General features: G+C 39.5%; 1 protein-coding gene across 1 annotated transcript in view; it reads right to left on the minus strand.

Annotated features, from left to right (window-relative positions):
• Window positions 1-425: 425 nt before the first annotated feature.
• nckap1 (NCK-associated protein 1) overlaps window positions 426-16,574 on the minus strand; it is a 31,124-nt gene continuing 14,975 nt past the window's right edge. The window contains exons 3-31 of the mRNA XM_042432994.1: window positions 15,961-16,047; window positions 15,821-15,877; window positions 14,863-15,005; window positions 14,529-14,619; window positions 13,826-13,963; window positions 13,663-13,711; window positions 13,390-13,546; window positions 13,068-13,124; window positions 12,476-12,572; window positions 11,168-11,274; window positions 10,905-11,037; window positions 10,197-10,278; window positions 9,919-9,977; window positions 9,572-9,717; window positions 9,158-9,290; window positions 8,818-8,937; window positions 8,315-8,454; window positions 7,556-7,687; window positions 6,942-7,160; window positions 6,263-6,393; window positions 6,001-6,098; window positions 5,679-5,772; window positions 4,952-5,034; window positions 4,276-4,356; window positions 4,080-4,173; window positions 3,865-3,981; window positions 2,518-2,627; window positions 1,534-1,623; window positions 426-1,388 (exon numbers count right to left, since the gene is read on the minus strand). Coding sequence (XP_042288928.1) covers window positions 1,272-1,388; window positions 1,534-1,623; window positions 2,518-2,627; window positions 3,865-3,981; window positions 4,080-4,173; window positions 4,276-4,356; window positions 4,952-5,034; window positions 5,679-5,772; window positions 6,001-6,098; window positions 6,263-6,393; window positions 6,942-7,160; window positions 7,556-7,687; window positions 8,315-8,454; window positions 8,818-8,937; window positions 9,158-9,290; window positions 9,572-9,717; window positions 9,919-9,977; window positions 10,197-10,278; window positions 10,905-11,037; window positions 11,168-11,274; window positions 12,476-12,572; window positions 13,068-13,124; window positions 13,390-13,546; window positions 13,663-13,711; window positions 13,826-13,963; window positions 14,529-14,619; window positions 14,863-15,005; window positions 15,821-15,877; window positions 15,961-16,047 — 3,162 coding nt within the window. The 3' untranslated portion in view covers window positions 426-1,271. The remainder of the gene's footprint in view (window positions 1,389-1,533; window positions 1,624-2,517; window positions 2,628-3,864; window positions 3,982-4,079; window positions 4,174-4,275; window positions 4,357-4,951; window positions 5,035-5,678; window positions 5,773-6,000; window positions 6,099-6,262; window positions 6,394-6,941; window positions 7,161-7,555; window positions 7,688-8,314; window positions 8,455-8,817; window positions 8,938-9,157; window positions 9,291-9,571; window positions 9,718-9,918; window positions 9,978-10,196; window positions 10,279-10,904; window positions 11,038-11,167; window positions 11,275-12,475; window positions 12,573-13,067; window positions 13,125-13,389; window positions 13,547-13,662; window positions 13,712-13,825; window positions 13,964-14,528; window positions 14,620-14,862; window positions 15,006-15,820; window positions 15,878-15,960; window positions 16,048-16,574) is intronic.

Genomic DNA, 16,574 nt, shown 5'->3' on the forward strand with positions numbered 1-16,574 from the left:
TTTTTTGTTTTTAAAGTTTGTTCCCACTGTAAAAGTTCTTGTGTGACCCCCTTCTGTTAACCGAGCTGCCGCAGAGTCAGGCGTCTTTGTTTCCAGAGCGTTCCAAAAAACCGTCCCCGACACTTTTAATAAATGGCATTTCACCCATTAATACCCAAACACTCCACTTGCAAGCCCTGATACACAATTTCTTTTTTTTTTTAGTGTCAACACATTTTGGCAAATCGTCATCATCATCATTGTCGTCATCATAAAAATAACAAAACATAAACATTAAAAACAGACGAGTTCAGTTCACATCAAAGTAGAATACAGATATTATATCTTTACCCACAAAAAGTTCATGTTACGACTAGCTAGAAAAAAGAAAGAAAACATCACCATGTTATACAAGTGTGTGTGTGTTTGCTATGAAATGTTGTAAGATTGCTGTGTGTGTAGTTTTAGGATGTTTTGTTATTGTGTGTGTGTGTGTGTGTGTGTGTATATATGTGTGTGTAAACTTACATTAACAAGCAATGTGTCTTTCATTATCAACACAGGAATCCTCACCCACCCTCCTCAATAAAAGCAAAAAAAAAAAAAAAAAAAAAAAAAAAAAAAGAAACTCCACATCACATCAGAATCATTTGCATTCCCAAAGAAAGCATCCAAATCCATAAATCCATCACCACATAGAAGTTATCAGCTGGCCACTAAAAATCTCAAATCTTTCATCGAAAAAAAAAAAAGAAAAAGAAAAAAGAAAGAATATTTTAGTGTCAACTATATATATACTATATATTTATATTTTTGTCCTTTTATACCAACCAAACATATGGTATATTATGTGTTGCTATGGTTATGGTCCCTGGCAACATCATCAAAAAAGTACAATGATTAAAATAAAGACACTGATCCCCCGACTTCATCCAGCTAGTGTTTGTGTGTCCGCTTATGTTTCAGTGCGGAGGCGCCGTCGCTCTTCAAGTTTGTCTAATTTTAGTTTTTTGTCATCTTTGTGCACTTTTGTTTTTTTTTTAATTTATGTTCTTTTGGCGTTTAGTGTATTTGTTCCGGTTTTTAGAGTTTAGTGTGTTATATGTGCATGTTTTGTTTTGACAGAATTGTACGTTGAGGCATTGTAGGCATAGTGTTTAGTTTAGTGTATGCCGTTGGTGTGTGTTTGTTGTTTTTGTGTGTGTGTGTCTACATATGAGCGCTGACGCTCTGATGGTAGACAGCACAGTAGGCCGTCTCTGTGTGTGTAGTGTGTAGTGTGTAGTGTGTGTTTATGCGTTAGCGCTGATGCTCTGTTTGTAGACGGCGTGGTAGGCGTTTCGCAGCAGGACGTAGGGGAAACAGGACTCCAGCAGGTCCATCGTCAGGAAGGGAGACTCCTGCACGATCTGCAACACGGAAGATAACACAGACAATGTATTAAAGACTTGTATCCTCACTATCACACAGAGACAGAAAGAAACAAACACACGATTCTGCGATAGAGACGTTATTATTAGTGTGATTAAAATCAGTTTATGTTTTCTCGCTCACCATGTCCAGCAGCAGGTAAACAGATTCTCTGTTACGTGTCGTCATCTTGTCCGTTTCCTGGCCGATCTTCAACAGGCTGGATGAGGCCAGCTGCAAACACACACACACACACACACACACACACACACACACACACACACACACACACACACACACACACACACACACACACACACACACACACACACACACACACACACACACACACACGTTTTACCCAGAGTTTGAACAGAGTTTATCTCTCTTATTATGTCTCCATTTAATTTTTGTGTCAGAAGTGAATCACTGAAATTTCAGGAAGCTAAAACATGAATCAGTGTTTCCATTAAGTAACTTTAAGCATGTTGTGGTATTTCAGTGCTACTTCCTGCGTACGATGGCTTTAGTGTTTTCTTTGTCCTTTTAATGAACAAACATGTCTCTGCTGCTCCACGTGCACTCTGTGGTGTTTGTATCAGCTGCTCTGATAGAGACGGGTTGATCTGCAACAACAAGGCTCATCTGGAATCTAAACGGAGACGTTGCGGTTGCGTACGCCTCCAGTGTTGCCGTTACTTTTTAATAAAAACACAACAGCAGGATGACGTGAACACTTTGTTTACAGTAGAGGAAACAGAAACCGGTGCCGTGACATCAAAGTCAACTTTTCTGCCTGAGCCAAGCGTACTTTATCTTTCAGCCAGATTTCAGCTTCTCTTCCAATTTCTGGCATTTACACTCAGGATCTCAAAATTAATTTAAATGCAAATATGTGGCTACTGCACAACCTGCTCATTAGTTAAGATATTACTGTAAAATACCAGAGCTTTTATTAGTTCAGAAATATTTTAGAAGATTTGCTTACAAGAATAAACACTGTGAATGCAGAGACAGCAGGAAGCAGAATCAGGAGAACAGGGTGCCAAAATAAGAATAGAAACTATAATCATATATAGGAGATAAAATGCTATAAATAAATGAAAATGAAATATCTGTCCATCTTACAGCCAGGAACTCTTTGAGGCGGTCCTCTATGCTTCCCTTGTGGATGGTGAAGAGAGCAGCAGCGATCTGGTTGATGGCTTTAGCCAGACAGTGGATGTTGTTACAGTGGCCTGTAGAGGGCAGCAAACACACACCGTTAGCAGCAAGAAAAAAAAAAACAACAAGACGACATCATCCAAATTTAGAAAACCAATTAACTCTGGTTTAATTTCCGAGGTGTGGCGGCTCTTTAAGATTTTAACTGCGGAGGAACCTCCGGTATACAGAGAGGGAATCGGCCTATTCAGAGAGGAAAAATACAGATTTCATTTCAGCATCTAATGCAGTCTGCAGCAGCAGCGACGACGTGTGTGTGTGTGTGTGTGTGTGTGTGTGAGATGAATAGAGAGTATGCAAATATAAAACATAAGCATGTAATTTAAAGTTCTGGAAATAGCTGGCGTGGCTGCGGTGGCTCTGTGTATTGAGATGAGCTGTCGGGGGGGGGAAAAAAAAACGGCCGATATGCAGTCTGCATACTAACAACGGCGGAGCCCATTACACCTCATTATCCTTTTCAAATGTCCCTTATTAACAATGGCGCCTTTCATTTCAAGGTTGTTAGGAGGAAACGTCTTGATAATTCATCCTTGAGTGACAAATGTCTTTGGTACCTCATCAAAAGCCTCATTTAACTCCAACAATGTATCTCCATATCAATAAATATCCCGTTTATTTAACCGGATAAATTTGTTGATTCAAATACAGGCAACAAATCAGGTTAAATAGGTCACATTAGAGGGAGTTAAATCTTTAAAAGTAGAGGTAATAGAGACGACAAGGCTCTCGTGCGCGCGGATGAATCAATCTGAGGGCACGAGGTCGATCTCATCTGCATGCAGCGCCGTCTCGTGCCGCTGATGCAGTAAATTATGTTTCCTATAATGTGCGGTATTTTCTCCGGCGCTGCTCTCTGACTCTGCATTGGGTTCTATAACGTGGCTCATTATTCTAGTTTTTTATCCAAAAAAAAAAAAAAAAAAAAAAAAAAAAGTTATTACAGATGAAAATTGGGGAAAAATTACTCATGCAGACGTCTTAATGAAAGTCAGCACAAACATGCTGCGTTTATTAGTTGAAAGGGTTGATCAGCAGCACATTCAGCATCTCTGTTAAATTACACGTCTGCAGATCTGGTTTCACCTCAAACGACCTCACCTCACTAGACGCACGGACTGCTGAAAACTGATTAGACACTCCAGAAATCATTAAACTCTCTCCTCTAAGCAAGTGAATCTCTTTCTCTTCAAAGAAAGAAAGAATCTGTTTTTATTCTTCCTGTGACAACACAACCTCATGGCGTCCTACCTTCTATGGCGGGGCTGTACTGTGACATCACGTTGCTGGCCAGGGTCGGCAATGAGACGGCCACGAACACCATCAGCAAACAAGCGATCTTATATTCCTCTTCTGGGCTGATGTTCTCTGCACAGACACACAAGGACAGACGGACAGACAGGCGTTAGGAGAGAGGACGTGTGGCTGGCGGGATAAAGTTTGTGTTTGTGCGTTCATGGACTCACCGCTCTTCTGTGAGGACAGAGCCACCACCAGCGCCGGGTCGATCTCGCAGGGTAAACCTGCTGCCGACGACAGCTCGTAGACGTTCATGGCCACCTGGAGACGAAAGAGAGAAAACAGGTTTTAAACGCTGGCAAAAGATTTGGAGGTTATTCTGTTGTTAGATGTCTTTAAATGTATTTTAGGTGCTCATTGTACCTTCATGTCCGTCTCTCTGGGAATGTGGTCTTTGAAATCCTCCACTGAACTGACCAGGAAGGGAATATGACAGGATAACACCTGAAGAAGAAACAATGAGAGACGTTTTAGGGACTAGAACAAGCTAATTTCCTCATTGACTCACATGTATTTTTAATATTTTACTTTCCTATTGTATCTGTCTGTTCTAACAGTGTTTACATGCTTTATGTTTGTATGTGTTTTCACTCATATTACTATGTTTATAAGGACCAATCTCAATTCTAAACCGTGGTAGAGAGGTAGAGCTGCAAGAAAAATGCCTAATCTGCAGGTTGCAGCTTCTCAAATGTGATGATATGAAGCTTTTCTTTGTCATACATGATGATAAACTAAATATCTTTGGATTTTTGACAGTTGATCAGAAAAAACAAAACATTTGAGGATGTCATCATGGTTTCTAAGATATTAAAACAGGCATTTCTATTGTTTTCTGACATTTTATAGACAAAACTATTAATCTAGGAAATAACTGGCAGATTGATCGATAAAGAAAATACTTGTAGATCGCTGTTTAAAGGTTAAGATTTGGTTTTAAGGTTAGATTAAGTTTAGCTCAGGGTAAGGGGTTTAGCTGTGATGGTTAAGGTTAGGGGCCTGGGAATGCATTGTGAGCGTCATAACGAGGGTCTCTTACATCTCTCAGAGCCTCCTGAGCCAGGGAGCGGAAAGACAAGATGACTCCGATGATGGTCATCCTCTTCAAAACACTGTCCACAGCTACAAACAAACACAACAACATAAATCAGTCCAAACATGTCAATGACGCCTTAAAAAACAACTGTTTAAGTGATGAGTCATCATTACACATTGATCTATAGAAACTGAACTGAAGAACAAGGTCACTTTTCTGTTTAAAGCTTTCACTTTATCTTTAACAAGACAAAAAATACCAACATGGTTTATAATATATACAGTTGTGTCTCGTGATGTGTTTGATGTACAAGATTAATATTATGATTGTTGTATTCTATCTTTGTCTTTTTGCTAACTGTTTCTCTGCAAGACCACATGTGTCAAAATATGGTTGTAATCAGTGTTGTTTACTTGTGTTTTGTTGCCTTGTGTTGCTTTGCACAGCTGCATGTCCAGAATGATGAATAATGTTGTTGTAGTGTTGCATTAATGTTTTTTTGTTTCTATTGTTGTCTTCATAGTGTATTCTTGTCTCTGCAGTTCTTTACCTTTCACTACGTTAGTTTCACAACATCTTGCAGTTGTGAATTAGCTAGTTGGCTAATGTTGGTACATTTACAGAAATGTTGATTAATGTGCTTTGTTCTTAAAAACACATATATATAAAATATCAGAAGTCATGTGAAGTGTGTTTATGAATGTGTGTTAAGTTTGCGTTTAGTGTTTACAGGTGAGTTTCTTGAAGAGGGCTGCCATGTGGTCTGGTTTGTCAAAGCTCGTCCTCATCTGGGTCAAAACCTCCATGTTCTCCACCACCAGTTTCTACACAAAGACACACACACACAAAAAATAAGTTAAAAAACCCCCAGAAAAAACAGCTAAGAGACAGAGCTTGTGAGCAGGTTACATAAAGTAAAAAAAACTCTTTTACCACAAAATCAACTGTCATAACCAGAGTTTGGAGTTCCTGTGATAAAGGGTAAAGCTGTATTTTGTGTGTATGGGTATAGCTGTGTGTGTGTGTGTGTGTGTGTGTGTGTGTGTGTGTACCTTCAGCTCAGCGACCTGTGACGAGATGTGCCACATCAGACTCTCACTGAGGAACTTCATACCGTACGGCCCCAACAGCTCCGACAGAGAACGCATCTCTGTGAAATAACACACAAATCATTACAAACACTCCAAATTTACAGATACTTCAGCAGAAAATATAACCGTGTGGACAACAACACTTATTCATCATCAATCTCAAATAACATGACAACAAGTTTTATACATTTATGTGTTTTTATGAGCGGAGTATCTGCAGTACCAGAGATGTCAGAGTATTCCTCGGCATTGAAAGTGAGTTCGTTCTCTGTGGGCAGGTTGACGAAGGCCTTCATGGCGGGGAAGTAAGCGATGTGTCCGTTACTGACCTGACGGAGCAACGTCTCCAAGTACCTGCATGCACGCACACACACACACACACACACACACACACACACACACACACACACACACACACACATTAGAGTCCATATCAGGAACATCACCTCCTCTGAGTTTCAACCCAAAGGTTAATTTCATAAATAAATGTGTAATTTTCAGCTCAGCGTGACTTAAGTTCATCTGTCGGGTGTTTCCACACTAACAGCTGATCCCATCAGAGCAATCAGTCCAGTGATTGGCTGCTTAATACAATAATACACCGATTCAGGTGTTTTTCAAGTAGAGCTCCATCTCTCACTGTGATAAAAATAATATCCAAAACTGTACACTGTTGGGATTTAACTGATAATGTGAGAAGAACAGTCGTTAAGTCTGACACATACTGTAGTGAAAATACTGTGAGTCATCTGTTAACACTCTAAACTGCATTATATATAATAATTGATTATAATGACTGTATGAATACAAATTGAACGCATTTGCTTAATCAAATTGGAAAATAATTCAATTCCTCTTTCTCGTCTGTTGTTTCCTCAAATCCAGTCTTAAAGGCAGCGTACCAGTTTGTGTACAGACTGGTGATGGTGGGCTCCCCGTGGCTGTCCAGGTGCTGCGTCTGCTGCAGGAGGACGTTGTTGAAGACCCGGGTGATGTCGATGGTGACGTAGTTCTCTATGGACTGCAGCACGGTCATGTAGGCCCGCACGCTGGTCAGCAGCTCGCTGGGTTTGGCTATCTCCTGGGTAGCCTGGTTGTACATAGTCATCCCCACTATAGACCTGGAGACGGAGGGAGGAAGCCACAGATTAACAAAAGATACTAAAAACCTCCAAAATACAAAAACTGAAACTGTATCCCTTCTTTTAGTGTTGTTTCCTGTCTAAACTCTACTTTTCAACATACAATCTATCAAATCACTGACTCTGGCTTTTGAACTGCTTGCAGATGGCTGCCTGTAATAATAATAATAATAATATTGATGAAGGAACAGATGTTTCTGACTCTAAAAACTAAAACTGTCAAGTATTTAATGTAATTTTAATGTAGATTGAAGAGCTGTGTTCATCACGTTGCAGGGTCAGGAGCACCGACTGAAAGCCTTTTTGTTTTATGTGAGTGTGTGTGTGTGTGTGTGTGTGTGTGTGTGTGTGTGTGTGTGTCTGTGTGTGTTTACTTGGTGAATCGGATCTCCAGGTGCGAGGTGAGGTACTCTCTGGGTGTGAACGTGTGCTCCCAGACCACCAAGTTGGGAACGTAGTTGATGGAGAAGCAGAGTTCAGATAACGCTGTGTGGAGTTTATCCAGACTGGAAGAAGAAGAAGAAGAAGAAGAAGAAGAAAACAACAAAGTCAAAATAAAGATGTGATGAAACTTTTAATGATCCGTGTGGGGAAAAAGAAACACACAAAGACAATGTTGTTATCCTCACTATTCCTCCTATTGCTTGAGTGGTTTCTACTTTAAGGATAAGCCGTTTCTAAACAAACTCTTTGCGGTGGAGGAACATATCACCCAGTGCAACGCTGTGGCTTATTAATGTGTTTTTAATAGTTTTTGGACAACAACGGAGGTCTGCGGCATAAAGGAATAAGATATATCACACACGGTTCTTGTAAGAAGGATGAGTTCATCGTTGGTTTGGCTCTGCAAATGAGATTTGTTGACAATAAGAAAAATGTAGAAAAATCACCAGCCGTATCCTTTAAGTAGAAACACTCACATATATGGAAAATAGTGAGGATAAAAACTCTGTAGAAGGTGCAAAATAACAAGTGATTCGATATATAATGAATTATTTATGAAAGCATAAAGAGAGACAAAGAACAAGAAGAGAAGACATTACAAAGAAAGAAAGAGATTGAGACAGAGTTCTTTTGCCTGCTGCAACTAAAATCTAATGTTTCTGCCGTTAAGTGTCTGTTTATGTACTAACTTGGTGACCAGTAGTCTGTTCTTCCTCATGCTCTCCACTCCCGGTTTCTCTCTCTCCGGCTCCCCTTTCTTCCCCGTCGCCTTCTTACTCTTCTTGTTCACGGCCTGGCTGATGGTTTTCGCGCAGTGCTTGGGAAGCAGCTAAAGAGACAGACGGATGGATGGAGAGAGAAAGAAAGAAAAAGACAAGAGATTGAAGGAAGGAGAGACAGATTATTCATAGCAGGGTTGACATCCTTTAGCACAGTAACTTATTTAAGTGAGAAGTTCAGCCGACAGACAGATAGAGATAAACGTAAGAAGCTTTTAATCAACCGAGGAATCGCAACATTATAGTGACAGCGTGTCATATTACGCAATGAGTAGAAATGGCCAGGTGTTAGTATGTTTTTTGTTTTCTCTTGACTTTTATTTTAAAAGTTCTTTATCTCTGCATCAGCACCAGTTGGATAAAAGTCTTTCTTGTGATATTTGGTGCAATATTTGAAGTATTAGTGCTCCTACCTGGTCGCTGAGTGTACATTGTTCAGTGCAGATGTCAGTGATCAGGTTTCTGGCCTGTTTGGCCATCTCATCCAGAAACATGTTACACAACGACAGGCTTCGATCCCCTATGTGGTGACGCTGTAGGAGAAGAAAAAACACACACACACAAGAAGAAAAATGATTGTTATGCTCCTCGGGTGTGTAGATGTGTGTGAGACATTTAAATGCATAATGTACGTTAATGGAGACGGATGAACAACAATGAACTATAATTAACTGGTTTCTTCTTATCTGTATAAATGTGTGTGTGTGTAAAGCGTATCTATACGTGTATGTGTGTGTGTGTGTGTGTGTTCACCTCCTCAGGACAAAGCTCGTGTGTGCAGGACATGAAGTGTGTGCAAAGCAAAGGGAAGCAGATGGAGTGTCGGCTCTGGGAGGGAAGCTCCAGACACTGCTGGAACATCTTCTCAAACGCACGGCTGTAGAAGCTACACACACACAAAAAACACACGCACGATTTAAATCATTTACTCAACGCCAAAATATGTCAACATGTCTAAATCTGATGCAGCACCACCGCTGACTAATAATCTCCACAATTAACTGCATAATATTGGCAATAATTAAACATTTAATGAAGATTTGTTTGCAACAGATATGCTACTAGTAATCATATATCTTAACAAAACAATTCTGACTTATTTGCATATATGAAAATCCTTCATACTGCTTGCATCAACAGGTAGGCGTGTACGTGTGTGTCTCTCACCAGAAAATGGACAGGTCTGATGTCTCCACCAGCATTTCCACCAGAGAGTCCACCATCTTTGTGTGGAAGATGATGGTGTTCATCATTTTACCGAGCTCCTTGTGATCAGCTATACCGAGACTGGCTTTAGAGACACTGGTGTAAGCCTGCAGAGAGGAAAAGAAAAGAAAAGCTGACATGTTTTTGTTCTGTTCAGTGGTGCTGTTCTTTCCTTTTACACTCCGATAAATAATATTTAAAAGGTTTACTAGAAAACACAGACGGCAACAAAATGTGTGTCAGTAGTATTTTCTAGAGGAACAACTTGTCTGAGCTTCAGATTTGTTTATAAAGGTTTCTGTTCACACCTGCAGTCTGAACCAGTCCAGTCTCATGCCTCTGAAGTCAAACACCTCTCCGTCCTCCACTGGAAAACACAAACACAGTTCACACACAATTACACACATCATCTTTACAATTAGTACCATCATATATACAAAACTATACAAACTAAAATATACATGTTTCACTACAGGAAAGATCAGCTTTACTACTATCAGTAGCTAATGTGTAATAACTATGACTGCTGCTGTTGCCAGTCGTAGATCCTTTTCTTACAGCTGATATTTAAAGCAGTAACGTTCACCTTGTTTGACACTGAGGGAGGTCATAGTGTTGACGAATGACGACATGATTATTGACTCGTCCTCTGGACACACAGACAGGTTCTATCAGACGGAGAAGAAGGATAGAAAGACATTTAGTGTTACCATCATCTCAAGACTGAATATATTATCAATTCATGTTTCTACCAATATATCAATAATGTGCCAGCAAATTTTAAAAATCTAGTTACTAGCTTTTAAACCTTTTTACATTTAATGATGAAAAAACTGACCAAATACTGCACATCATTGAGGAACAAGAAAACAAAACAAAACAAAAGACAACTGTTAACCAATCAAAAGACAGTCTGCATGACTCATTTCTTCATTTGCAACAAAATATAAACAATAGTTTTGATGCTCGTATCAAAACGGCTGTCCTTAAATGTATCACTGAATTTCTGCTGCTAAGAGATGATAAATGTAAGTTTTGCATATTTTGGTTTTATACAGTTGAGGTGTCGTCACTACAGTGAACAATAAAGTTGTATTGTATTGTGTAAACCAACCTGTTTATGTTTACTATGATTATGTGTTATGAAATTACTGCTATGGTTGAATTTAATGTGTTACTTTTTGTCCAAAGTGGAATCAAGTGTCAGTGGCGTTAAAGCTGCTCATCAGTGAGAGTTTTATGTGTTTAGATTGTGAATGTTAATGTTTGGAGTTTTGGTTTTTGAAGTTCATACCTGCACCAGTTCGTTCAGCACCACAGCATCAAAGCCAGACAGATACTGGACGTAGTATCTCTGCATCACTGGACCGTACTTCCTGACATGAGCTCTGAGCTCCTCCATGTAGAAGATCAACTCTGCTATGTGTCTGTAAAACACACAAACACATATCAGAAGACCTCAAACTAGAAAACAAGCCAAGGATGTGATGACTGTGTGACTGTAGGTGTGAACATGTTTCTGTAAGTGTGTGTGTGTGTGTGTGTGTGTGCGCGTACTTGTCTATGAAGTCATCTGTGCTTTTCTTCTGGATGTTGTCTGCGTGTCGAAGCAGCCAGATGATCTCATCACGGGCGAACGACAGCGCCATGAACACAAATAACGCCTAGCAGGACGGAAAGAGGCAGAAATAGAAAAATATGGAGATAAGTCGAGGGAGACACAGATTTCAAAAGGGGGAAAAGGAAAAATGTCAAAAACTCCCCTGAATATTTACCAGATAAATTACTAACAGCAGTTGGCAGCGAGCGTTTTCTCATAGTCTCTGAACTAAATATGCAATATGTTTACAGAGTCAGTCTGGCATAGCAAACATAATCCCTTATACATTTATGAGGGTCACCATCTGGCCAGTGCAACTTTGGGCTTTTTAAGGTGGTAAAATCTGTCTGTCCTTATGAGCTGAGAGGCATTATTTAAGGTGGTATTATAGTGTTTACTCTGGTATTGTATGTAACAAAAGGTTCAAATAGTGCAAACAGCATCTCACTCACTCAAAATAATGTTGAGTCATAATATAGGACTATTTAAGGTGGAGTTTGTAATGTTTTAAGGTGGCATTACATATTAAGTTAAGTCTTAGTAATGAAGATTGGTCAGTTATGACAAAGCAGCAACTATCACCATTCCTCTCTAGAAATACTAAATCAACAAGTCATTATGGTTTCTATTGCTAAATTCAGGCTCTATAATAAGTATGTTTGTGGTCATTTTGGAAATTATTGCTCCGTTAATAAGATATGAAGACTGCTAGCAGCTTTGATGCCGTGTGCAATGTTGATTGACAGCTGACTCACCTACTGCTCTCCCAAACTCCAGGACTCACACTGAGTCGGACTATTGTCGCAATATTTTGTAAGTTTAATGTTACTTGATTATGATACCTACCCTGTTAGCACAATTTAGCTGAAGTAGCTAACGTTGGCTCAAAACAGAAAAGATGGCACCAACCATAAGCTGCCAGTCTGGGCTTCAAACTGGCTCCAATGCAAACCAGTGGCTGACGTCACACTTTGCTACATTCATCTTTATATTCAGTTTATAGTTAAGACAGCAGCCGACTCCTTCAGTGCTGGACTGAGGAATGAAATGATACTTAAGGTGGTATTTTAATGGTTTACGGCGGAATTGTACATAAGGTTGGGTAACTATAAGCAATGTTTTCTAGCAATGACAACAACCATCTTCTTTAGCCTTGTGAAGCTTTTTAAAGTGGAATTTTATAGTTTTAAGGTGGTACAACCTAATCATCTAACTCCTATAAAGCCCAGTGTATAAATATATTTAAAGGTGGTATTCTGTATTACCTTTGGACCTAGTAGTCCAGGTTGGTCGGCTAAGACTGTTGCCAACTCCTTCAGAGCCGATCTGAGAAACTTGCGTCTCTCTCTGTGCATGGAGCCTCTGCAGGGAGGGAGACAGGGAGTGGGAGTCAGAGCGGAGCATCAAAACACACAAGCATCATGATTAAACGGTATTTTGACACTTTCAGGACAATCCCGCAAGAGGACGAAAGTACGTAAACGAAAGTGACAGCAGAAGAATGAGAGAATGGAGATGAAAGGAATAAGTAATGAGGATAAAAGCAGAGATGAAACACAGGGGGGAGACAAAAAAAAAATGAATTAGGGATAAAGGAAAAGAGAAGGTGATGCGTCTGTGTCAGACTCCCCGGGAGAGAGACGAGAGGGTAGTAGAAGAGCTGGAACGACGGTTAAAGACGGGAAGCGGAGAAGAGAATAGAGATGTAAGTGAATGAGCAGAAAATGCAGGCAATGCAATAAATCATAAAATGTGATTTTTTTGTGTGTGTTTGTATGAGGAACTAAAAAGGAAAGATGGGACCAAAATTCCATTTAGGATACAATGAAGGGATTAGTAATAAGATTATGTACGTACGCATGAGATAGGGCCTGTTCCTTGCACTCTCTGATGTCATTGATGCGTTTGTTGTACCTGAAAACACACACGAAGAGAGAGTGTATTAAAAAAAACCCCCATACATCCACTTCATATTTTAGCAAACAGATACAACTGATGATTATTTCTTGTATTGTCCAAACATGAGTCCAAAAACTAAAGGTATTCAGTTAATAATGATATAAAATAGAGTTTTGGGTAATAAAAGAGTTAAACAATCATCAAAATAGCTTCATTGTCAGATTGTTTCAGTGCTGAGTGTGTCTGTCCATGCGCGTCTACGCTTTTAAGATGCTTTTACCCTCTGATGTTGACAAACAGATCCTCTGCAGCCTTGTGGATGTGGAAGACTTCATCCCTGAACAGACAGAGGCAGGTGGAGCTCTGCAGAGCCAGCTTCCACAAAGACAACGCCGCGGCGTCGCTGTTCAGCACCGCGTGGCACAGGATGAAACCGACTAGAGGGAGAAACGGGGAGAAACGTGTGACCGAGGGCAATCAGAAGCCAGGATAAATGTTATAAATACGATCTGTGGACGTTAAAGGTCTGAATCCTCGTGTCTGCAGTACTTACAGACAATCCATTTTTCCATTGTGTCCAGTGAAAGGTATTCACATGGCATCTAAGAAAGAAAGAGACATGAATTCACTCAGTGCTTAACCCTGAGACATCAGAATATTTTTATGTTTCATTCATAACATGTCGGCCGTTTCAGTGCAGCCATAGTCATACTAACAGTGTCTGACTGTGCGGGGTTGAGCATGGTGGAGGGAGCGGAGATGAGAGAGAGCAGCTGGGCGTTCCTCCACTGGTCAGCGGACAGATTCCTCCTGGGATAGACCATCTGAAGACTGATCAACGCGTCTGACAGGGACTGCAGAGGAGGAGAGAGATGAGAGAGGAGCAACAGATATTAAACTTGAATATTACTCGTTTTACAACTGAATAAAACAGCACAGGAACTACTTCTATTTAAATAAACCAGATTAAACACCAGTTAATCTGAATCTGAATCTTTTTGTCTTCTGCAGTATATTAACAGTATATTTCCCCGTCATGCAACATAATCCAACATATTTGTGTACAACATAGAAGCTGCATAAACAACTGGAGGCGTCAAGATTTTCAACTGAAGTTTTCACCACTTTACTTTCTGTTTAATTAAGTGGATATTTCAGCTCCTGGTTACAGAGCACCTATCACCCTGACTGATCTAAATGTGGCACTGACGGTGCTATGGCAACTGTGTCTCTGTGAAGACATGAAAACCTATTGTACACACTGCAGATCATACTGTCAACGTGCACAAATAGTTAGAAGTTCACTTGGTGCTATTTTAATGAGACAGTCAGTATTTATGTAAGAAAAAGCAACATGACAAATCATCAGAAAAGGGCACAGAGACTAAAGCTAAATGCTAACAAGCACAAGTATCCTACCTTTCCGTGTGGAACAAACTCCTCCATCATCTTCTTCAAAGGGTTTTCATAATCCACGATCATCTGGCCCAACCTGGGGTACTCACGGTCGCTACGACACACACACAGTAACTCTGTGAGCACGGATACCATCGCTTCTCAACTGTTTACAAGCTCAAAATCATTTTGTTTGAGACTGTATGTGATGAGATGTTGAATCAGCTGTTGTGTGTGTAATATAGTGTTGATTTATAGAGAATATTGTGTGTATGAAGCCTGGAGGTGTGTAGGATCGCTGTAGGATCTCTTTAAAATCCTGTGTGTGTGTGTGTGTGTGTGTGTGTGTTGTAGTCACCTGGCTCCGTGCGTCATCTCATGAGCGTAGTTATACAGGCCTATGATGGCTTTCCTCTCCTCTATGCGAGACAGTATTATCATCAGAGTAGTGTAAGTCACAACCAAGTCCAGGTAGTTCTTGGTCAGGTCAAAGTTCACCGTCTGACAGGAAACAAAAAGACAAAAGTGGCGTTTTTTCTTCATGGCCGAATTAGATTTACCTCGACAGTATCGCTACAGCGAAGAGAAACGATTCATGAGCATCATGTTGTTGGGAATTAACATTAAATGTAGCAAAGATCAGACAGATATGTAAATATTTCTGTAGTAGCACGACGTATGAGAGGAAGAGCTGGATGAAGAGGTGAGTGCTGAGGAGAAAAGTAACTCAAGGTCCACTTACTAGCTTTTATCACGTGACCAAAGTTGCGTATTTAGTTCACGTGACGACAACTGAGCAAATTTCATCCACCGATTAAGACAATTTGAAACCTTTAGAGAATGCTGGTGGACTTTAAGTTACATTTTTATTTGTCAAACTACAAAAATATGACTTCTTTGGTTACAAAAAAGTTTAAAAAAAATCAAAAACTTGATCTGCAATTTCATGTTTATATTGTATTATCCTCTTTCATTGAAAACGTGCACTATGTTTATGCTAAATACATCTTGTTGACATTTCTAGCTTTTCTCAATTAAACTAAAAATATGTTTTTACTCTTTTCTAAAACTTTTTCACCAAATATTACTGGTGACAAAGAGCAATGAAGTAATAGTGAACAAAATAATAACAGTAACAGGTCATTCTTTAACCACATAGTTTATTTGTGAACTATTTTCTGATCCAAATCAAGGTCTGAGCAGATATGGTGATCTATGCGGTGCAGATTGTAAGACCTCTGAGACAACTTGTGGTTCTGTGATACATAAATAACTTGACTATATAAATGAATGTGTCATGTGTGTATCACACTTACAATATCAAAGAAGACCTGGCAGGCGTCAATGGTGTTCAGCAGTTCACACACATGGTCCTGTTAATAAAGGAGTCAATATAAATATAGATTCATTTCCATACAGTCGTTTACAGTTTAGTGTCTGTTTAGTGTTTTCTTACCTTAAACTCCATCACATCTACAAAGGTAAAATAGTAAAGAGCCAGATTCTTCAGAATCTCTGACTTCTCCTTCTGCAGCTGAGCCAGCTGTTGCTGTAGACGAGACGCAGTTACAACAAAGTTAATGAAATGATCTGTAATTAGTAATATTTATGATTCATATGAATCAGTAAAACCTGTTTAAACCCAATGACTGTCCTCCTCCCTCAGAATATTCAATAATATACCAGAGATGCATGAAACTTAATGACTCAAAGCTGTTTTCTCTTCAAAAGTTGGTGACAGTTGATGTGTTGTTATTCAAACTCACCTTTCTAAAAATGTCCAATTACCTTCAAGGTTCAATAGAGTTCATCTTCTTTTTTTATGACAGTTTCTCTAAATTTTAACTTAATTAACACCAAACTGAAATAAATCAGATACTGTTGCTGAATAATTCAGTTTATTGCTGCAAATTTCTAGATGAAAAACCTCAAATGTGCATGAAGTCATTTTACTTTGGTCATTTGAATATTTGTTGGGACACTTGAGATACATGAGAGTTCACTCACCAATATCATGACATCATTCAGTCACGTTCAATTAAGATTTATTCTATTCATGCTGTCTTTTTT

Source organism: Thunnus maccoyii, chromosome 14 (assembly GCF_910596095.1).
Source record: "Thunnus maccoyii chromosome 14, fThuMac1.1, whole genome shotgun sequence".
NCBI lineage: Eukaryota > Metazoa > Chordata > Actinopteri > Scombriformes > Scombridae > Thunnus > Thunnus maccoyii.